At 39.6% G+C, this 23402-nt stretch overlaps 2 protein-coding genes across 2 annotated transcripts; both read left to right on the top strand.

Moving 5' to 3' along the window:
• The first annotated feature begins 12821 nt into the window (after positions 1-12821).
• LOC149947357 (uncharacterized) lies at positions 12822-19760 on the top strand. Its single transcript, XM_090170884.1, has 5 exons — positions 12822-12925; positions 13000-13374; positions 16607-16835; positions 18273-18445; positions 19606-19760. The coding sequence occupies exons 1-5, from the start codon at positions 12898-12900 to the stop codon at positions 19758-19760; spliced, it is 960 nt and encodes a 319-aa protein (XP_090027010.1). The 5' UTR covers positions 12822-12897.
• Positions 19761-19871: 111 nt separating this feature from the next.
• LOC149947356 (bile acid-sensitive ion channel-like) lies at positions 19872-20963 on the top strand. Its single transcript, XM_090173566.1, has 4 exons — positions 19872-20054; positions 20126-20240; positions 20315-20403; positions 20491-20963. Exons 1-4 carry the CDS (start codon positions 19919-19921, stop codon positions 20649-20651), a joined length of 501 nt encoding a protein of 166 aa, XP_090029692.1. The 5' UTR covers positions 19872-19918; the 3' UTR covers positions 20652-20963.
• The last annotated feature ends 2439 nt before the right edge of the window (positions 20964-23402 follow it).

Below are 23402 nucleotides of genomic sequence, written 5' to 3'. Positions count from 1 at the left end.
CAAGTGGGAATAAAAATAATAACTTGTACTATAAATGTATAAATAAAAACAAATAATGCTTGTTGTAATGAAAAAACCTTGTCACGACTCCAATAAATAATAACTGCAAATATTTGCGTAGCTTTATCAAATTTACATTTTCTACTATAGCCGAGGAATGTACTAAATAAATAGAAGCTAGTTAGCGTTCCCAAAATCGGACTACCGGATTTCATATAAAAAATTAATATTGCGTAGCTTTATCAAATTTACATTTTCTACTTTTCTATTATAGCCGAGGAATGTACTAAATAAATAGAAGCTAGTTAGCGTTCCCAAAATCGGACTACCGGATTTCATATAAAAAATTAATATTGCGTAGCTTTATCAAATTTACATTTTCTACTTTTCTATTATAGCCGAGGAATGTACTAAATAAATAGAAGCTAGTTAGCGTTACCGAAATCCGACTACCGGATTTCATATAAAAAAAATAATATTGCGTAGCTTTATCAAATTTACATTTTCTACTTTTCTATTATAGCCGAGGAATGTACGAAATAAATAGAAGCTAGTTAGCGTTACCGAAATCCGACTACCGGATTTCATATAAAAAAATTAATATTGCGTAGCTTTATCAAATTTACATTTTCTACTTTTCTATTATAGCCGAGGAATGTACGAAATAAATAGAAGCTAGTTAGCGTTACCGAAATCCGACTACCGGATTTCATATAAAAAAATTAATATTGCGTAGCTTTATCAAATTTACATTTTCTACTTTTCTATTATAGCCGAGGAATGTACGAAATAAATAGAAGCTAGTTAGCGTTACCGAAATCCGACTACCGGATTTCATATAAAAAAATTAATATTGCGTAGCTTTATCAAATTTACATTTTCTACTTTTCTATTATAGCCGAGGAATGTACGAAATAAATAGAAGCTAGTTAGCGTTACTGAAATCCGACTACCGGATTTCATATAAAAAAATTAATATTGCGTAGCTTTATCAAATTTACATTTTCTACTTTTCTATTATAGCCGAGGAATGTACGAAATAAATAGAAGCTAGTTAGCGTTACTGAAATCCGACTACCGGATTTCATATAAAAAAATTAATATTGCGTAGCTTTATCAAATTTACATTTTCTACTTTTCTATTATAGCCGAGGAATGTACGAAATAAATAGAAGCTAGTTAGCGTTCCCGAAATCCGACTACCGGATTTCATATAAAAAATTAATATTGCGTAGCTTTATCAAATTTATAGGAAATCTACACTAGTTTTTCATTCTTTTATGCAATTGGAAATTTTCGTTTTCACAATACTTCACAGATCTATACTTCGCGACAGTTACGAGTCGATTGAAAATTATCTAAATAAAATAGGTGAAATGTAAATATCATCATCATGTAGGCGGAAGCAAAAATTAAATATAAATAATACGCTATGCTATTGACTTTTCCACGAACCGCAACCCATTGGCCAGAAACATACCTAATCTGGAGGGGGACGGAGCGATGGCATGGTTGCCCTTTGTTAGGCTGAGCGACCCGAAAAAGCGCTCCAGGAGTCCCCCTGCGCCCATGCATTTCGCCCGGGGTCGCGAGCCCTCTAAGCACAGCCCTGGACTTTAGCCTATAGACATAATAATGAAGTAGACACAAGATTCTACGGGCGGTTATTACGAAAGCGACCCCAAGCAGACAAACGGCAGTGATTTCGAATCTAGGGTACGTACTACCTAGTTTAAGCGAAGCCTGTCGAGTAATCGGAGTAGGTGATAAAATAAAAAATCATCACGTATTCGTGTTTTTAATCTTTTTGGTACTCTGACGTGATTCGTGAATATTTCGGCTGTGATAATTTAAAATAAGGTTAATTTTAATTCCAAGTTGTAAATAAGTCAATTCATTCTTTCGAAACCCATGTAAAAATCAGCAGATAATCTTTTAATTAAAAATAAAAAAATTTATAATAGTCTTAGTCGATTAATTCAAAATAACGGTCAAAAACGCCGCCGATCAGTTTAGCAAAATATTTTCGGTGGCGTAATCGTCGGCCATTTTCGGTATGGAGATACTGACAGGACATAAGGCAGGCAAGGCTGCCAGATTTCGATAGACCGAAAACGGCCAACTTTCTCAAATGTTTTCGTCATAGATATAAGAAATGTATATAATAACATAAAATACGGAATTGACACCTAGCAGACAAAGAGGAAGGCACGTGACCAAGAGCGCGAGCTCTCTTGGCATTTTAGTACTAAGTGCTTGACCTTTCCGCAGGCCGTAGTCTTTAGACACCATCTGTTGGTGACTTTTAGTGTAATTTTTAAGCAGGAGACAATGGCTCTCGCGACCATAGCACGAGCTTTCTTACTGATAGATCAAAGATAATTTAAACTCGTACCCTAGATTCGAAATCACTCTCTCGCGCGTCGCCGATAGCGTTTACCCACTTCCCGCCGGAACTCAGAAAAAATTCGCTCCATGGTTTGCGCCTTACCGCAACCGATGGAGCCCGATTTTTCTGAGGTCACGTGCCGGAAAAGGGTAAACACTTCATAACAAAAACGTCAATGGGAAAGCTCTCAGTATTCGAATCTAGGGTACGAGTTTAAATTATCTTTGGATAAGGATAGATATAAAGATAGACTGCAGAAATTACGCGTTTCTGCTAGCTGTCACCTCCGTATTCACTTCCTTTGAAATATTTTATCTAAACCTTTATATACGTTTCCTATATTTCGTTTCGTTTTCAAAACGAAAATTTTGCGGCGTAGCTATCGACTAATGACTATTGACGAAATGATATTTTGTCAAAGGCTTAAGCATCGCCGGTTTTTACCTCTCCGAGGGGACTTTGTACCCTAGGAGGGGTTATAAAACAACCGTGTCTCTCTGTCAGGCCTGCGAACGCGTTAGCATTTTCGGGGCAAAGGGTAACTATTGCGTACGCAGTTTCTCGAAATTTCTGCATTCGCAGTTTCTTGAAGGGTGAGCGTTAACGGATTGATTTGCGGTTGGGTTTCGTTTCGTTGGTCTTTTTTTCGTCAACGTTCACCGTCGCGACAGTTTTAACTCGATATTTCGTGATTGTAATGTTTATGTGAAGGTTGTGAATGTTGAGTTCATGTTATAACGGTTGTGGATGTTGAGTTTGTGTTATGATGGTTGAGTTCGTGTTATGGCAGGGTTTCCACCAATTGTACACGGTATTCGTCTTAGTATCAATTTGCGATTTATTGGAGCCGGCCGGGAATCGAACCCGGGTCTGCCTCGTGCAAGAGATTTACTCTAACCACACACCCACCAACGCTTGTGAAGTTACGGTGTTTTTCTAAAAAACAGCTTTGGCGAATGTCCTTTACAAAGTTATAACGTTAGGTACTATAATTTATTCTACATCATTTTAAATATTTGTAAATTATATTAATCTTATATTTAATTAAATATTTATAAATTATATTAATCTTATATTTAATTAAATATTTATAAATTATATTAATCTTATATTTAATTAAATATTTATAAATTATATTAATCTTATATTTAATTAAATATTTTAGTATTTTAATGTAAAATTTGATCGTGATCAGGAATTGAACTCGGGTCGCATTGTAACAATGCGGATAGTTCACCGCCGAGCCATTGACTTCCTTAGGGAAAATATTGAAGTAAAGGAACCATTATGATAAGGCGGGTTTTTTTACTAAACGGATTAATACAATATCCGTATGTATTGTTTATTGAACTTTGTTTGTTTATTCTTTGGTACGGTTTTTGTTTTGTTTTAAATTTTTGTTAAATGCTTAACAAAATTTCGTTAACACACAAAAAGTAGTTCATTGTTACCTTTTAATATCGCTTAGAAAAAGGATAATTATTCAAAACTCCCGCGGAAACTATATCAAAGTAATAATATAGCGCCACCATGTGGAGAACTATCAATCAAACCGGGTAAAAAATATAATCTATTCAACTTTTCGAACTTTAGTCAAATCTCGACGGGTAAAAAAAAACACAAAATAAATGTATATAAGGCCGTTGCCGTCAATATAGAAGATATAGTCTTTCTTAGTTCTTGGCTGTCAGATGAACTACTACAGGACGGGGTCCTGGTGTCGGTCAAAAGTTATGAGGTAACTTTGCGGTTTTAATTAGTATGTTCGGTCTTCGGTCAACAAAAGAGTTAAATTGTGTTTCGCGTTTGGAACGTGAGTGAATGGACTTAAGTGTATGAACAGTGCGTGTTTAAGACTGAAAGTGTTAAAGTAATTGTGAACTAACTCAAGTCAGCTGTAAGATAAAATTGATTGTTATTATTTTCTGAATTGGAATAACCTAATTATGCCCTTGAAATTATCAACTCAACCTGTGAGGCTAATTAAGTAGATTGGAAGTAATTAGTAGCGAACAGCTCTCAGCTGTTAATTTAGACAGTTTATAGTTAGGTAGTTTGAATTTAGTTAAAATTACTCAGTATAATTTATGATATTTACTTAAGTGTAAGTGTGTTTTGGTTTATTTTTCAATCACGATGAACTAAGAAAAATCTAGTCTTAGACACTTGAGTACCAGTTCTGTACAATTACGTAGAAGGGATATATATTGTTGGGTTATTGATGAAAGTTAAATCTAGATCGTTCCATAGACTGTTCTGAATAAAAATAAACATTTATAATTTTGCATAATTCTGGTTGCCATTTTATTTTCTAATCACTCGCCCACGACATTACAGTTCTGGCAATCCCGAACCAAATAAATTTTCGATATAACGGCGACGGGAAATTATTCTCGTAAATTTATCGCGCGTCCTTAGGGAATATTCTTTTAACAAAATTTCGATAAACTATCGTTTAATTAAAATCGACCCGGTTCCGTTAAAATTATAAACCAAAAAGCGAACGGTCGTTATATTACCCTCTGTAGATATTTCTTTCATTATATTCAACTGATAAACTTGTACTCTAAAAAGGGTTTAATTCAATTGTGCATTGTTATAGTACGTCTAACTCACTGTTGTAACTTCTTAACTTATGCTATTCTTAATAAATTAAAATTGATCGTTTCGTCTCAATTATTTTAATTATAATTAAAATACCACTAGGGACAATTCTTCCGAGGAGAGGTATATTTTGGCTTGCCAACTTGTTTCATTTTCAAGTGGATGTAGATTTAATTTCATTATATTAAATAAAAAATATTTATAATATTTTTACTCGTTTTAATTTTATGGAAACAAAACCCGAGTCGGAAGGGCTTTTTGCGTGCGCCACCTTTTTTGTATATCCCGTTCTAAATACATTCCAGTTTTCGCGATTTACAGCAATTATCCATTGAGAAAGTATTGTAGGTTTAGATAAGGGAAACCTATAGTTATATAAAGATTTTAAATAAGAATGAATAATTATCTAGATAATATTATAATTTATCAACCATATGTAACATAATTACTCATAAGTAATTAAGTATGCACTTTCGCCTCGCAGCAAGAGGAGGCGGATTTGATTCCAGCTTGTGGCACTGGGTGACAAATCGGAACTAATTCTGCGTAGAGTTAAAACTTCTCTAAAGGGGTTTTCCCCCGTGTTTTTCGGTTTCCCATTCCATAAAAACTTGTAGTGGTTAACGGTAATAGTTAGTGTAGGGGATTTTTGGCTCGCTTGGCATAAAGGGCTTGCCGCCACCCTAGCTCCTACGCAATGTAACCCGTTCACCTGTTTGAGGCATTAAAAGTCGCTAGATGATTTGTGCCTAAGATGGTGCCTTGGGTATTAGCCAAGCTGATTATTATGATTGGAATTAACTCCCCAAAGATAGTGTAACTGAAAAAAATATCTCAAATTCCGCTCAAAATTGTCCCTCTTTTACAATGTCGATTCTTAAAATATGTTCTTTATTATCTTTTTTTTTATCTATATTATTTTGTTATATTCATTATTTGACTTTCTGCACATAAGCCAGCCTTTGACTTCGCAGTTGTAGTTTAATAATAATAATAATAAGCTAGACTAAGTGGCTTATACCCAAGGCACCACCTTAGGCCTAAGTCATCAAGCGACTTTTGAAGGCCTTAAGGCCCATTTTCATGCTCGCTGGTAGCGGATAAAAATCGTCATAATTCGCATCCGCCACTCGCAAGCGTGAAAATTAATCTAAAATATCTGTTTGAAACAGATCGACGCGGAAAGTGAACAGGGGTGTAGCGGAAGCGGATTTTGTCGATATTGCGACGTCCAGTAAGGTTGAGGAAAATAATACTTTTATTTATAACCAAAAGGAACACGACTGAGTAACAATTAAGTATAATAATAAAAGATAATCTCGACGTTCAGGTCTTGTAGCGGGGACGGAAGATTCTTGGACGAAAATAATACTTTGGCTTAGCGGCGATTTCGGCGGTTGAACCTTCTCCTTCCTTCTCCGGACTTAAACCTAAAAACCCTTTTTTCAAAACCTCTTCCAACCGTCGTTTTTCAACCACGCTCGCGCGCTCCTTTTCTAATCTCCTCACCACGCTCTTCGAAGCGCGCGGGCGTTTCACTGCTCTTGAATCTTCGGAAACGTTGTTCTCTAAATGCGTCACATAACCCCCCTTCTCCGGAAGACCCGTCTCGGGTCTATCGTCGTCTCTTCGAAAAGCTAGTTTCATTTTTGAGATGTGGACAGTTTCGGTTTGCCGATGTCCCCTGTTTTTGACTCGTACTGTGAAATTGACTGGACCCGTTTGACGAAGTATCTCAAAAGGACCGTGGAATTGATGAAGTAGTTTCTCTGACCGTCCTCGTTTTCGAGTCGGTTTCCTGACATAGACCCACTGGCCTGGGGTGAAGTTAACTTCCCGGCGATGAGAGTCATGAAGTATGGTTTGACGATTTTGGGCTGCTGCGATGTTAGCTTGTACCATTGCTCGGGATTCGTCGATTGGGTAAAGTGTTTTCAGGGAATCTTCAGCGACGGGTAACGTTCGATCCATAGGCAAGAATGGGTCTCGTCCATAAACGAGGGAAAATGGCGAAGCTCTTGTTGATTCCTGGACGGCCGTGTTATAGGCAAATGTACTCATGGCGAAACGGCATTTTTCCGCATTCAGAGATAGTCCGGCGTCACTGATGCGATGTAGAACTTCACGGAGGCGGTTCAAATGAGAGGAAAAAGTTGAAGAATAAACTATGATATCATCGAGGTAGACCAGACTAGTGTTCCATTTAAGGCCAGCTAGTACAACATCCATAGCGCGTTGAAATGTGGCGGCCGCATTCGAAAGACCCATTGGTAGTGCATTAAATTCAAATAGTCCGTCTGGGGTGCAAAACGCTGTTTTTTCTTTGTCGTCTTCGGCCATTGGAAGTTGCCAGTAGCCCTTGGCTAGGTCCATTGTTGAGAAATATTTTGCGCCATGTAGGTGATCGAGGGCGTCGTCCACGCGGGGGAGGGGATAGACGTCGCGCTTAGTTATGGCGTTTAAGCGACGAAAGTCTATGCAAAATCGTGGTGATCCATCTTTTTTCGCAACGATTACGACACGAGAAGACCAAGGACTCGAAGCATTGTACGAACTTCTTCCTGAATCATTTCGCGTTCGGCGAAGGATGTACGGAAAGGAGGTAAATGGACAGGAAGGTGGCCCTGTGTGTCAATCGTGTGCGCCGGTAACTTTGCACGGCGTAGCGGGTCCTTTGCTGCCTTAAAGCAGTGATCAAACTCCTGTAGAAGACTTTCAAGTTCTGTCTTTTGGTCAGGTGTAATATTGGTCGAAATTTCGGAGTTCTTCCAGGAAGGCTCGGATGCTGCTGCTAGGTGGTTTATGTGACTAATAATCGTGGTATTCGGTGACAGAGGTTCAATGGTTCCCAACTTCATTCCCGGATGAATGACCTTTTCTTCCCAAGACATATTAGCGATCGGAGCGGAATCGGACGATGATGATAAAACCGAATATGGCGCCGTAAGCCCAGTTTTAGAACGTAGTTCAGAACTTGGAGTGAGTAATCCATCCCGAAACGGTGCTTTACGAGATAGTACAATGGGAACTAGCGTTTCGGTCCAAGGCTTCAGAATGACGGGTTCAGCGATTGTGATGAAGGCGACGATGGGTAGATTTTCAGGTGTGGTAGCGTCGGGATCTGTCGATGTGCTTGGAAACCGTATGGTAGGTTCGAATCCGAAATTAAGAACTAGTTTTGTATGTCGACACCAGTCAATTCCCAAAAGAATATCTGCCGGTAGGTTTAGTAGAACAATTGCCGAAATCGTGGACTTATTGCCTTCCTGATTGATCACTATTTCAGTTCTTCCTACCGCAAACGCTAAGTGGCCACTAGCTGATTTGATAGGCACACTGCACGGTTGAAGACAAATTCGGTGAGATTCCACAAACGAGGTGCTGATAGCTGTGATAGCCGCTCCGGGGTCAATAAGGGCGGTAGCGGCGTGGCCATTGATTTCGCAGTGTCGTCTAAGTAATGCGTCATTGGCAGAGGTGTATGAATTATCCTCGGCGGCCGTACCCTCTAATACGACCGCTGGTGCTCGTTTCCCGGAAGTTGGGATTCGTCTTTCTGAGGCTGCTGTTGATTTTCCGGGGTTACAGTATTGACCGCGTAGGAGGGGTAGTTTCGACAATGCCTAGAAACGTGGCCGATGTTATTTCAGATAAAACAGATTGGACGACCGTCTGGGGTACGCATCTGGTCGGCGCGGCGTGGCTGCTGGGTTAGTCGATTTGCGGGTAACTGCCATTGTTGTTGGGTTTTTGACGAAAGTTGCAACTCCGTTTGATGGGAAGGTAGAGATCGGTAGTTGGTAGGTATAGTTTTAATCATATTAGAGGCATCAGGGCGGAGCGCAGGATAATTTGTATTTCTAGCTGCCAAGACCAGAGCGACGGCTTCTTTCAAGTCCCCCAATAAAATTGGCTTCATTTTGTACACGTCTTCTACGAGATCGGGACGTAGGCCATTCATAAGTCTCTGGACTTTCTCTGGCATAGCGACGTCTCGACTTAGTTTGTCGCACAGGGCTAAAACGTCAGCGCAGTATACATCATAAAGTTCGTTGGTTCCTTGGCGTCGGTTAAACAATTGTTGTTCAATTGTGGCGTAGTCAATGGTCTTCCCAAAAGTTGATTTCAGTTTGTTTTCAGCCCAGACCCAAGTTATTCCTTGTTTAGAAGCCGAGATATTTCTCCAGTAGGAAGCGGCTGTACCTTCGAGATTGAGAGACAAATACAGAATCCAGTTGTCGGCAGGCCATCCGTTCAATGTAGCGATGGTTTTGAATCTGTACAGCCATTCCTCGATGTCTTCAGTCGAATCACCTCGGAATGGGGAGATTTGTTGAGCCATAGTAACAAGAGGTGACGAATACAATTGCCCGGCGCCTCCACCAATGCGACGTCCAGTAAGGTTGAGGAAGATAATACGTTTATTTATAACCAAAAGGAACACGACTGAGTAACAATTAAGTATAATAATAAAAGATAATCTCGACGTTCAGGTCATGTAGCGGGGACGGAAGATTCTTGGACGAAAATAATACTTTGGCTTAGCGGCGATTTCGGCGGTTGAACCTTCTCCTTCCTTCTCCGGACTTAAACCTAAAAACCCTTTTTTCAAAACCTCTTCCAACCGTCGTTTTTCAACCACGCTCGCGCGCTCCTTTTCTAATCTCCTCACCACGCTCTTCGAAGCGCGCGGGCTTTTCACTGCTCTTGAATCTTCGGAAACGTTGTTCTCTAAATGCGTCACAATATTTACCCGTTACCAGCGAGCATGAAAATGGGGCTTTAATTCAGGTGGCCGGGTTACAATGCGTAGGAGGGTGGCGGAGTTGTTAGCACTTTCACCTCGCAACAAGAGGAGCCGGGGTTCGATCCCAGCAAGGAGGATAGGAAGGGAGGCGAAGTAGGAGGGATGAACGCGCCAGTATCCTTGTAAGAAGTTTAGCGCGCGCTCGGCGGGAAAATTTCGGAAAAATGGCGGCAACACGTAGCGTAGCGGCCGCAATCTTGCCGCCATTTTTCCGAAATTTTCCCGCCGAGCGCGCGCTAAACTTCTTACAAGGATACTGGCGCGTTCATCCCTCCTACTTCGCCTCCCTTCCTATCCTCCTTGATCCCAGCCAGTGTTTCTTTCAGAAAATTTTCTTCGGGGGGGTTTCCCAGACATTCGGGGGTGCCGGTATCCAGTGGCGAGCGTAGCGCTCCCTGTACGCCTGGCAGTGGCGTCGGAAAAAGGGGAAGCTCCAGGGGGGGGGGTAGACTTTCTGCGGGTGGGCTTGCCACCCCCCCCCCCCTCCGGAGAGATGCCTGAAAGAAACACTGATCCCAGCTTGTGGCACTGGGTGAAAACTCGGAACTACTCCTTCTGCGTTGAGTTTGCAAGTTCTCTCCCCGCTGGTATAAGGGGTTTTCCCCCGCGTTCTCCGGATTCCCCTTCCGTAAAAACTTGTAGAGGTTAGCGCCATCTTCGTTTTCAAAATTTCTACATCTAAAGTATTATCTTACTTGGTAGAGCAGCCACGCTCGGGTTGATAAATGACACAATACGCGTCTAAATTTCAAATTTGAAAAATAAATACCAGCAGAAACAAGTTATCTTATTTCTAAAAGCCAGTTTTTGGTTCTGATGAATCATTTTGCAACGATAAGTGTTAATTTTAAGTTTAAAGCCATAAAATTGCTAATAAGCCTTGGCTACGGAGCTAAGGGCAAGGTTCCTAGAAAAAAGCTACGCTTACAAGCTAAGGGCTCGCGCCGGAGATTTATCCCGGGAGGTTCTAAGTTTAAAAACATTTGCGCACGGCTTCTGCGCATTCATCATGCAACGCGCGAAGTTCATTTGGGGAAATGCCTAGATGAGGATGTGGCCACTAGGAGGTGCAGATACCTACCTCTTAATAACGGGTATGTGATTGTCAAAAATTTGGTCTAGACCTTTGCTTATGCCACTATACCTAGTAGCATATGTAACATAATCACTCATAAGTATGCCATAAAAGCATTTTCGTTAATGAAACCTTGTTCACGGGATATGACGTAAATTACGTCACTTACAACTCCGTGACGAAATACGCGTCATCAACTTTACTGATGGGAAACGGAAGTTAGTGAGAATTCCTCGCGCGTTTCTGGCTTTGCAAATGTCAAGCTTAGCTCGTGCCTCGCGATCACATGATTTCATTTCCATGGTAAACCTTTTCAATAGCGCAAGGAATATAAGCATTTTTGCATTTTTGGGTCCGCCCAATGTATGTTCCGCGTGAAACCAGGTCTCATTGAATTTTTTTCAATGGAAATATTATACAGAGGCATACTTATGAGTAATTATGTTACATATGCTAGTAGTAGCGGCCGTTTGACATTTCTTCCCAAAATAGAACATATCTTTATATGCAGTAAAGAAAGAGGCTCACTCGCCTCACTGGTCTAAATGCTGTATAATTATCTTAGAGTTCCAACTAGTCTAGATATTAAGGAATCGACCCTCCCAAAATGGATTCTTCCACTCTATAGTGTATACATCTACTTCATAGTTATCTTGTGCCCATACAATTCATTCCTATTTACAAACGTCAAGATAACTTGCAAATTTAAATTTTGCTTGCTTCTTCACTCGTGACCTTCGGTTTCGTCGCGCAGAAAAGAACTCTACGTTTTTTGTTTACTAACTTAGTGCGCCCTGGCGGTAGACATTTTATGCAAATACCAAATAATATGATACATTTTGATTAAAATAGAATAGTCGGTTTTTCAAAGTTCACTATTTGATATTCTAGAATTTTAAAAACTAGAATTCGATTTTTCGGTGCGAATAGTTTAGCCGAAAAATGACCAAATAATTTGGTCAAATCGAATAATGACGAATACTTTGCACAGCCCTATCTTTTACGTAGAATCATGGCAGCATGGGACAATGTTATCGTACATAGTTCTTCTTACGTCTATGCGGTCTAGGTATAAATAAATACATTCTTGGTTAAAGGTTCACAGAATCGTTTGAAAATTAGGCCGGAATTTAAAGTAGCTCCTCGCCTTCTGAGTCACGTGACTCAGGCATACCATCTCGCTTCTCAAAACATGTTATTATGTATCTCCACCTATTTTTTAAGAATTTAATGATATACAGTTAATGCAAACAGTGTTATTAAGTAGTATTCTTGGTTTAATTTTGATCTAAAACGACAAGTAAATGTCTAAAACATATAGTTCCTTCTTTCTTTGTCAACATCGGCAAAACAGAGCTGAAACAACGAACTAGTACGCTCAGGAAACTATTTGGGTATATAGTATACACTGGCAATGTCTAATGAAGACTATAAAAAAAGACGTGGTTTACGGCGGAGATTTTCGATCGCGACATCTGCGAGCCAATGATCTGGAAAATACACGCATTGTCTTACGTTCGACATAATTTTAACCAATGGATCCTTTGACATTCCAAGTGTATTCATACACATCCTGGTACGCATGTAACTAAGAACCAATAAATGGACATTCATATATTTTTGGTGTAACTGAAACACCTGACATTTTCAAAATAACTGACGTTGACGGAAATGATGAAAATCAGGATTCACTATTATCCTTTGTTTAAATATTCCAACACATTATCCTCTAAATCGCGACTCTCAAATCAGGCAACTTCAATTAATTCTTATCAGGACGTATTATGGCCTTTTATAACGCCCTAATAAGTGTCAAGAGCAAATCAAATAAGTATCATCTGGAGAAGTCTATAAAGATAGGACTTCTATATAACTACTGGTAATTTAACCAACAGCGCTAATAATTGAATTCAGTCTTAATCTTCTTTCGAGCAGTGCAGCACATGGCTTCTGGAAATTTAATTCCGCTTACCAAATACTAGGAACACTTCGAAATTGATCGTCCTACCGAATAGGCGCGTTATGAAAATTGTTAATTGCCGTTACAAAGGTAAGGGCGTGCTATAATTTTGATACGCATGAACTCTCAGTCTTCAAAAATAGATTAATTGTTCTTGAATTAAGGCGCTCCACAAATGAAGAGAGCCGAACCCAAATCAGACGAAAAATGTTGCGTAGTCGAAACTGGTTTGGGCGAAGAACCAGAAGAAAAGGGAATGGCTAAGGTTATTTCTAAGTTCTTATCTACCAGTTCCCTTCACGGTCTGAGTCATATTGCCAGGTGCCGGACCACGGGCCAAAGAGCCAAGTGGTTGGTTTTGCTGCTGTCTATAGCCACTTTCTACCTGGTCACGACGGCCTCCATTTTGGACAAAGCCCTATCGGAAGTTTCGTATCGAATTTCTTTTATGGTCAAAGATAATTTCACCTCCGACGAGGAAAATCTGCCCCTTTTCCCGGGAGTTACCGTTTGCAGTTATTCACCGTTTAGTTTGGAAAGTAATAATTACTTTTTACCACGTCCTTATACAGGGTGTTCGTAAGCAACGATCCAGGGCTAATTAATTCAAAATATGTTGTTACAACAGAATTTAATTTTCAGACCCAATTTTTCGTGAAATAACTCATTTGCCCAATTTCATTTTGCTTTTTCAATATCATTGGTAAATTATCTTGAGAACCGTTAATTATAATTTTACACACAATCCCTAGACATTTGGTTAGTTCGGAGATTTTTTGGTCAAGCCCGAAATTGCTTAACATCTTCATTATGTTAAAGAGGACGCGAGAGCGATTTCGCAATGAGAAAAGCGGTTTAATTAAAGGTATAGCAAGATTAAATAAGATATACCCGATCCGTAGTACTTCATCCGAAAATCTATTAACTTGTTTTTCAATAAAATCATTGGATTTATCAAATTAATAATCTCCAAATACTTTGCTGATGCTTAATTCCCAGAATGATGATGATCCTGATATATTAGAACATTAATAATTTGCAACTATTTTTACCTGAGTACCTCCATTTTCTATTCAGAATTTATTTTTATGCAAAACTTGCTGACAATATCATTGCTTCGTCATTCACCTCAGAGCGACAAGGAGTGAGTAATTAGAATCGTCCCCGCAATATAAAACGCGATTCTCTCTGGGATCTGCCCTCGGTAGCTCAATGGGATATGCAAATATTTTCATAGCAGTCGGAGCAGCCCAAATAAAAACGCCATTTGTTTCACGCATAGTTTAGCCGCCGCCGCCGCCATATCGGATATTAGCCTTTAACCGTTATGGTTAAATTGGTAAATGATACATCAACGGTTAGGCCTCACATGGCTTCGATCTCAAAATTTAATTCGGTGGTCGGGGGCCCACATGTTGGTGAACTGCCCATTTTTGGTTAGACCTTGACTCAGTGGCATAGCTAGAAACATTGCGCCCCAATGCAAAATGGAAAAATGGCACAACCTCTATACTTATCGCATGAACAGTTTTATTATCGATGGATGCGTTTAGTGGGGCCCGAATGCACCGCATCGGCTGCATAGGTCTAGTTACCCCACTGCCTTGACCCCTTCTTCTTACCTTTGTAGTTGCATCCAAAAAGTAATTTTAAAGAGGTTTTTAGCCAATCCACTGGGGACCCTACTATCTGCGTCGGCATTATTGTGCTATTTGAATTTAGAAATATTTGATCTCTGACCAAAATTATTTCCGATACTCCAAAGGTTAAAATACGAACTCTTTAACAATAGAGGAAATTTTTACAATCACCGTGTCCGTATGTCTGTCTGGGCGTTCGCAGTTTCAGGGCAGAGTGTAATCACTGCGTTCGTGTGTTGCGTGGTACTGATGTTGATTAGAATGATCGTGCGTATCTTGTTGTTTATCGAATGTATTATCCGCCTACTAATAATCATTGACTATTGGGATGGACCGAGCGCTAAGGGTTACTTTTCACGCCATAGCATCCAAATGGCAGGGTTTCCATGAAATGTACACGGTATACGCCTTATTATCAATTTGCTACAGCGTCGGGCGGGATTTGAAACCGGGCCTTCCTGCGTGGCAGGCGAGTGGTTTACCATAGTACCACCGAAACCTACTACACTTCACTGAAAATTAGATGATTTGGTTCTTATTTAAATATAACGAGAACTCGTGTTCGATTTAAATTATTGCGTAGAAGAAATTAAAATGTTGCGACTTGTCTATTGAATGAAAACCAAATAGGTGACCAGGATTTGAACCCGGTTTTTCCTGATTGGCAGGCGAGGGTTGTACCACAGAACTACCGATACATATTGCGCCACAACGATATTTAGAAAAACAACTTTGGCGAAATTCCATTAGGTGGTTCTACAAAAGATTTTCGCTATAGAGGCTCATGGGAAATCAGTATGTTTGAGCAAGGCATCGTCTGCTAAGATCCGGCTGCTGATACTAAGGCCCGCGTATAGACAATTTTAGTTTTAAATATTAACAGCGTTACAAATAGATAAATAAAGGCTAGGGTTGTATTAAAAATATCTTTTTATGTGTTATGTATATTATAAGGTAGTCTGGTTTTAGTTATTTTTTATTTACTAACCTTGAAAGATATAAAATACTCAGCAAAAATAAATAATCTTCTATAGCAGTTAGAACTTTCACTTTACTGTTAAACTAAACGACAGGTAAGCCTTGTCTTAAATAGCGGACGACACTAAATTATCGGCCAACTTCGAGATGTCATTTTGACCGTTGGAACGCAAACTTACTGAAAACACGTGACCACCGATCTTTTGTAAAAACACCTATTGTTTTAATATAAATTACGGTCGTGGTCAGGAATCGAACCTAAGGCCATATTTTTAACATTTGGATCGTTTACCGCTGAGCCATTAACTTTCGTAAAAATAGCTTAGGAAAACTCTTACGAAGAGAGGTATATTTTGGCTGGTCAGCTTGTTTATAAATAATGTAGCGTTTGCTCAGCTGTTCATTATAGTCCGGTTAACTACGACGTGTCTGTCGTTGATGGCGTTCATTTTCATTCCTGCTATTATTGTAATGGATTTTTATATGTGGTAAAAAAACTCTTAGTTTGTTACTAGGTGGTTTCTTTTCGCCTGTTTTTGGACTTAAAGTGTAGTCTTTTTACCCTAAAATGTCTTATTCGCCAGTTCCGGGGATGATAATTACTCCGTCCCATAAACTATTCGCTTGTTCCGGAGTATTAGGGTTACTCTTTTTACTCCTTCTGAAAAGGATGTGTCAAGAGAGTAAATCGGATTTTGTCGTCTGCTAGGCAGTTTTTATCTGCTAAAAAGGCCACAGCTTGGCAGCCATTTTGGAAAATGTTTTTACTCCGACTCGAACTATTCGCCACCACAGAATCGGAGTAAAATGACGTCATAACGTTACTCTTCTTACCCTACTCCGAAATCCCGGATCAAGTGAAAAGAAACCACCTAATGTTAAAATCCCTTCTTTTGTTAATGGACAGGGTGATTGAAATAATTCCTTATGAAGTGGGTGATTGAGACAGCGTTGAAATGGATTTTTTGGTAAAGTTACTCTTTGGTTGTTAGTGTGCTAATTATCTTAAAGGATACCGTGTAACACGTTAAAGTCGTCCGCTTTTCCGTCAGACATTATTTCAAACTCGCTAATAATTAGTGCCGGATCGTTGGTTTTTAATAATAAAATCATATTAGATTATATCAAAAATAAATTTACACCGCTTCTGCAGAAAGTTACAAGAACGATTTATCAAGGTACATCTTTTTGTCGTTGGGTCCGCCCTTCTCCGGACTGACTTTCAGAGAACGGGCAGAGTTGGTATCGCGTTCAAATCAATCAAGTGACGACACCAACACCGCGAGCTTTTCTCTCACCAGCCTCGAAAGGGAGTTCCAGGGCTTAAAGCGAAGGAGGCATCCTTTGAATTTGAAGGGCATTGTAAAGGAACAAAGTATACGGTAAAATACAAATATTTACTCTTTAAACTTTGCGTCCCCATCGAGATAGTTCGCTCGAAGTTTTAATAACTTTCTAAAAAAAAAGTTTGAAATGGCGTTATATTGGTCATAAATAGCACTATATTTTTAACAACACTTGTCACATAATTTATTTTACCGGAACTTTCTAATAAACTACCAGTGGAGTATATAACTCCCAATTCCGCCAATGTTAAAAACGCGTAACATCCTTTTTTACGGCAATGACTAAAGAAATTACTTCACGAAAGACAACTGATCAATAGTGGCTTAAAGGGTTGTTGGGCTTACAGGGAGTATAAAATAAGTTGAATGTTCGATGATGGAGCAACGAATTTAATGTTTTTAACACTAGGAGCGTTGTTGATTTACCTTTAAGGTGGAAAGTCTGTAGTAGCTTCTTCTATTCTAAGTATGAAAGCTCCTACACGGGCCAAGTTAAAAATAGGGTACAGGGTTTCACCACTAACTATAAAATTAGGGCTCTGAATATGACATCTCCCCTATCCTTGTGGTGCATGGGCTCCAGCTTGGTAAGCCTTATGGATAATGTGGCACTGCTCCGAAGGGAGTTTTGGCTTCCGCGGCCGCCTATGCAAAATTCGGAGTCGTACGCCTTTCCCGCCGCCGTTCCTCTGAGCTTAATGGGAGATAATTCCCTCGAAAAAGATTCTACTAAGCAACTTACCGCGAAAATTGAAGGAAACTCCTATCGTAGTATCCCGGAATGCAGTTTTATCTGAGTGTGAAATTGGGATAGGAATTTAAATTACGGCCCCACCACAATTAATTCCTCTTTTTTCTAAACATTGGGTACGTTCAGCAGAGCTCATCGGACTCACCGATTACTAATCGGTGACATCGGTTTCCTACTGTACGCTTTGTCGCGTTTCCGGTTTTGACGTCACGATATTCATCGGTTACTCACCGAAGTCATCGGCTGGAGGAGTCGGTTTTTCCGATGACTGACGTCCTTTCTGACGTAAAACTACTATAAAAGCTACGGCATTTTAAAAAACACCGATGACTGAATAAAAGCGTTCAGCAACTTACGATGTCAATATGATGAAAAAGCTCATCGGTGGAAAATATCAAATCCATCGGGTTTTTTTTCGTTGACTGCTGCTGAACGTAGCCATTTTATAAAAGTATAACATTATGTCGCCTGCTAGTTTGTACAATGTTTGTCATTCGGGGTTGTATAACTATTGAATTATTTGTAGTAAACGCGCTAAAAAACCCGGAAAAAGGGCATTTATCGACGCATTATATTTTGCCCTATAGTTTTGGTTTTTTCAAATGTGCACGTCGGCGAGTAGCGGCTCGTCCAAAGGATGTTACAAGGAGAACGCCTAGTTAGAATGATTTACTTTATACTTCCGATCTTACATATTAACGATATATAATTTTTTTTCGTAGATGCGAGGAGCTGTTCACATATTGTTTTTTGGGTGACAGTACCACGGACTGTTGCTCTATCTTTAAGGGGCATTTGTCGACCAACGGAATGTGCTTTACATTCCTTCCCAACAGTACTGAGCAAATACAATTGAATGGAAAATCTATGTACATGGAATTGGCCGTGCACGAGGGTAAAATTGATCGCATTCAGTAACGTTCAACGTACTCACCGTTGAGTAAACGTTGAGTCTGGTTTCTTAAGCTGCGTTCAGTAAACCTTTTGTAAAACCAGTGCCGAATCATCAATCGTTTTCGAATTTTCAGCGCTTACAATCGTGACGTCAGAAGATGTTGAACGGAGTTCAAGGCGCACGGTCTATTCCCATTAAAAAATGGTGAAAGAAATTGAGCTAACAAGGAAAAGAGATTGGATTTTTTCATTAAATGAATTAGTGGATGATGATGAAAATATATTTAAGATAGGTCTAAATTCAGGCTCAAAAACGAGCTTTGGTAATAGGAAGTATGGCGTGTAATCTTTTTCCAAAGGAAACATATAAAACAACGCCTAATAGAATGAAAAGTTATTTGGAGAATGTAATAGCGGAAATTATTTTCATAAAGAAACAGCGATGATTTCGGAAATCATCAGGGTTTCGAGGCGATGACTACGATTGCTCAGCGCTGACAATCGTGACGTCACAACTAGAAGTAGGAAAAGTCTTTCAAACACTTTTTTTCGACTCAGAGCTTACAGCGCTGGCTTCCATGACCTTGGAGGAGAGAAGTATTCTGGAGTGGAAAAGTCGGGCGCCACCTGCGGCTTTGTAAAATTCCCATCATGCTCTTTTTGGTCGGACGTCATCAAGCCAGAATGATGGCAGATAAAGCTGACGTCCGACCAAAAACCGGGGTAGTCTGGGTAATTCTAACAGCAATAGGCGGGAAAGGACGTTCTTATTACCGCTATGCGATTTTCCACTCCAGAATACTTCCCTCCTCCAAGCCATGACCAGTTACTGAAAGCAGTCTTACTGTACGGTTTTTCGCGTTTCCGGTTCCGATGTCACGATGCGCAACGGAGCAGTATTTTCGTAAGCGAAGAATGGCGCGAGCATTAAATTCAGTCTAAAATATTTGTATAAGTGGGAATATTAGTGAAGCCTTTGTACACGTGAAGTACTCCCAGTCAAGTGGCATTTCACAAAATAGACAATTGCAAAACAAGCATTTAACGACCTCAACGAAAATATTTTTTCAGAAAACGGTTTCTTCTCCCTTGAGAGTTGCTGAACGCAGCCATTGTCTATTTAAATTTCAAAGATAAAAACGGTAAATTGTTTGTCTTCAGACAACGCGACGGAAAGAGAAGGTGTCGTCTTCAGCCTTCACGACCCGAAATCCACCCCGAAGGTGAAGCCAATGGACGAAGGCATCGCGGTATGGCCGGGAATGATGGCAAATGCCAAGTACACGTTGCAAGTTGTAAGCAAACTTATACAATGAGCGACATTGGACCCCAATTTTATGGTTTTCTTTGATAGACTGATTACAAAGAACGGTACAAAGGAAACGAAATGATAACTACGGCCGGCTGCCCGTTTAAGAATATGGAAACCTCGAGTTCGCACGCCTACACCCAGATCAACTGCGAGAATTTAGCGATGCTCGATGCAGTGAGGAATTTGTGTAACTGTTCCTTAGTGATGGATGATCGAATCCAAGCGAATTCGCATGAGGAATATTGCGATCCAAAGAAAATGTACGAATGCGTCTTGCCGATGCAGCACGAAATTATGGGTTTGTTCATACTTTTCGCGATACTAGCTCCGTCCGTTTTGCTTTAATACGTTTTCCGTTAAACCATTAAGATGAAGTGCATAAATGTAAACCGGGTTGCAAGGAGTTTAAATACCAACTATACGTGAATTACGCTAGGATTAGCCGTACTTCTCTCCGAAATCTACCTTCGAATAGAAAGCTAAGGTGGGTTTATCGTCATTAATTCCATTCCCTATTGCGTAGTTAGGATAAATAAATGACAGCGATGTTATTAACAGAGATGGTAAAGTAAGCATCACATTGCGTCAGAAAGATCAGACCTTCGAGTTTCTCAAGTATCATCGATACACCTATTCCTCAACTCTTAGTAAGATTCCAAGTTTATATTAAAAATAGCCGCTAGTGTAATCAATTTTCTAAGCGTATTCGGGAGAACATAATCGGTTTGTTTCAGGTGAAATCGGCGGGCTGATGGGTCTATTCTTAGGAGCCAGTCTCATTACTGTCATCGAAATCACAGTCTTTCTCTTGGAGTATTTTTGGCATCTCTCCATCAAGACATATACCATGCTAATTAACAAGAGCAAAAATACGCTTCATATAACACACGCCTAAAATTTTATTGATCTTCGGGCCTCATTTTATTAAAGTCACCAGAAATATCTGAAATTCGTCGAATCCAAATTTTTTTAAGACAAGCGCCAGAGTTGCCAAGAGCGAGCCGCAATAAAACCATAATATCGGGCCTTTAGAGAACGCTGATGATAGCTATATTTGGTTGCAAAACATGGGCTTAAGGTCCCGGCAGCTTGTACTGGGCGTTTACGTCTCTCGCCGGGCCTGAACATATACAGGTTGATTTTTATTGGTGATTTTTTTTCGAAAAATAATTAACGTAGAAAGTTGAAATTTTTATGATTAAGTAAATACACAATGGGACATTGATTGTTGAAATCTCATCGTTTTCTAAAAGTATTTTCACACTTTTAGAAAAATTATTTTATTTTTTTACCATTGAAATAAATTGGCTTTAACAAAACTCGAACATTTTAGTTTTTACCTATCCGAGGGGACAAAGTCCCCTAGGAGGGGTTATGCAATCACCGTGTCTGACCGTCTGTGTGTCGGTTCTGCGTTCGCAGTTTCCGTGCAAAGCTTAACCATTGCGTACGCAGTTTCTCAAAATTGGATATTTCGTTATTGTAATGTTTATGTGTAGGTTGTGAATGTTGAGTTCGTGTTATGACGGTTGTGGGTATTGAGTTTGTTGTGTTTGTGTTATGATGGTTGTGGATGTTGAATTCGTGTTATGACGGTTGTGGGTGTTGAGTTTGTGTTATGATGGTTGAGGATGTTGAGTCTGTTGTGTTTGTACGGGCGTTTTCTCTCCAACTACTTCTTAATGAATTTGGGACGGACCGAGTGCTATTTACTAAAAATTACTCCAAAACTAGCGAATAGTTTTCGTCTTTTATTTTAGGGGGGGAAAGGCTATTATTTTCGATGCGGTCGTTAGCCATACCAAAGTGACTGAGAAAAATCACAACTTCCTACTTCTCAATTACTCTGGCTTATAAACATACGCAGATGTAGTCCTTGGTTAATAGAAACTTCGATAATTAGATTATTGGGTTTTCGTCTGCTACTATTATTGAGTGGGGTGGCAAGCCAAGCACTTCGACCTAAGGTCCATTGTGCATCCCCAAACTGGGTGACTTAAATAAGTCCTATTGCTGACACAAAGCTTAAAATCTGCCTGGCCGTGATGTTAGAGACGTCATACGTCTCCAACCGATGCATACGCCAATGCTCAAACCTCTGGGCTGCATAGTAATCGCAGCTACAGAGTACATGTGAGGCAGTTTCCTCCTCAGCTAGACAAGCTCTGCAAATCGGGTCATCAATGACCCCAATAAGAGTTTAATGTCTGTTTAGATGGCAGTGGCCTGTAAGTAGGTCAATAACAATCCTAATGCTAGCCCTAGAGAGCGAGAGTAATTCTCTGGTTCTCTCCCTAGAAGGGCCAAGAGGAAACTCTTTGGCCTGCCTTTGACCCCCAATCTTAGACCATTGTCTGAGTTGACGATCAGACATAAAATTGGAGATCAAGCTGCGTACAAGTCCCCGGGAGATAGGGAGAGCAGGTTCCGGTTCAATGAACCCAGCCTTCACACCTTCCTTGGCCAAGGCGTCGACCCTTTCGTTCCCAGAAAAGAAACTTTTTATAATTAGATTATTGGGTTTTCGTCTGCTAAGCAGACTGTATTATCTTGGAGGATAAAAGCTCCAAGGTGTCATAATGGCCAAAGTTTTCTAAGCAGACGAAAACCAGGAGTTTACGAACGTGTGGCGTTAGCCATATTCAAGGCCCTAGGCAAAACTTTACAGAGACCCGTAAAAACTAGTTAAGCTAATTTAATCACACCTGTAGCTGTAACTACGAAAATGCTGTCCATTTGTTAGAGTAAAACCGACCATTGTAAAGTACAACGTTAAAAGGAACCACCTATGGACTGCAATGCAAAAGATGAAAAAATTAGCGAATAAATAGATTTAATAGATTAGTCCATTAAATTTAATTTAGTTTTTCACTCTCTATTTGGTCCGAGTTTCGCGTCTTTTTGTTTGCTCGAAGACCTATCGGTACGAGCTATTTGTAAGTTTTTAATTTTCTTCAAATTTGTTTAGTGTTTAGCTTTTTTATCACTTTTCTTAATGGACTAATCTACTTATTCGCTAATTTCTTCATCCTTTGCATTGTAAAGTACAGATAAGCTCGCTTAATCATAGACAATAGTGTTGTCGTCTGAAACCCTGCGACGTCACCATTGTAATTTGCCTATTGATAAGAAACGGTAACTGTCATGGCGCCCACTATTAACACTACAGCTGTGACGTTACAAGTTTTCAAAATCGTATCTATAAGCAGAACCTTTTAAAACTTCTGGAGCGCTCTTTTTCTAACCAGAATTGTTAATTTATATCAGGAGTAAATAATTTATGTCGTACCAAACAAGTATTAAAAGTAATGAAACCAATAACGGTCGATACATAAGTAATGCAAGATGAAATAGTAAAAAAAAACCGCAGTACTTCAGCAATATACGCCTTCGTGGCGCACAACTATTAATCTAATTATCATGCTAATGTACCTACGTAGGCTCCCGTTGATCTTCCAAAAAATTTTGGGAAGAAAATATAGTGCATTTAATGAGCGAAACGGAATCCGCGAAGGTACATGTTTCATTTTAATGGCCTAGATGGATGCTTCTCTGTTAAGATATTTTGACGCGATTTTTAGCGGTGCCTAATCCGCTCATGTTTGATAAATAAGCTCTTTCCCTAAAAAATCAAATCAGCTTTAAC

The sequence above is a fragment of the Leiobunum rupestre genome, chromosome 4, assembly GCF_980474605.1.
Source record: "Leiobunum rupestre chromosome 4, qqLeiRupe1.1.hap1, whole genome shotgun sequence".
NCBI classification, from domain to species: domain Eukaryota; kingdom Metazoa; phylum Arthropoda; class Arachnida; order Opiliones; family Sclerosomatidae; genus Leiobunum; species Leiobunum rupestre.
Note: the sequence above shows the minus strand (reverse complement) of the source record. Positions and strands in the feature narration are given on the sequence as shown.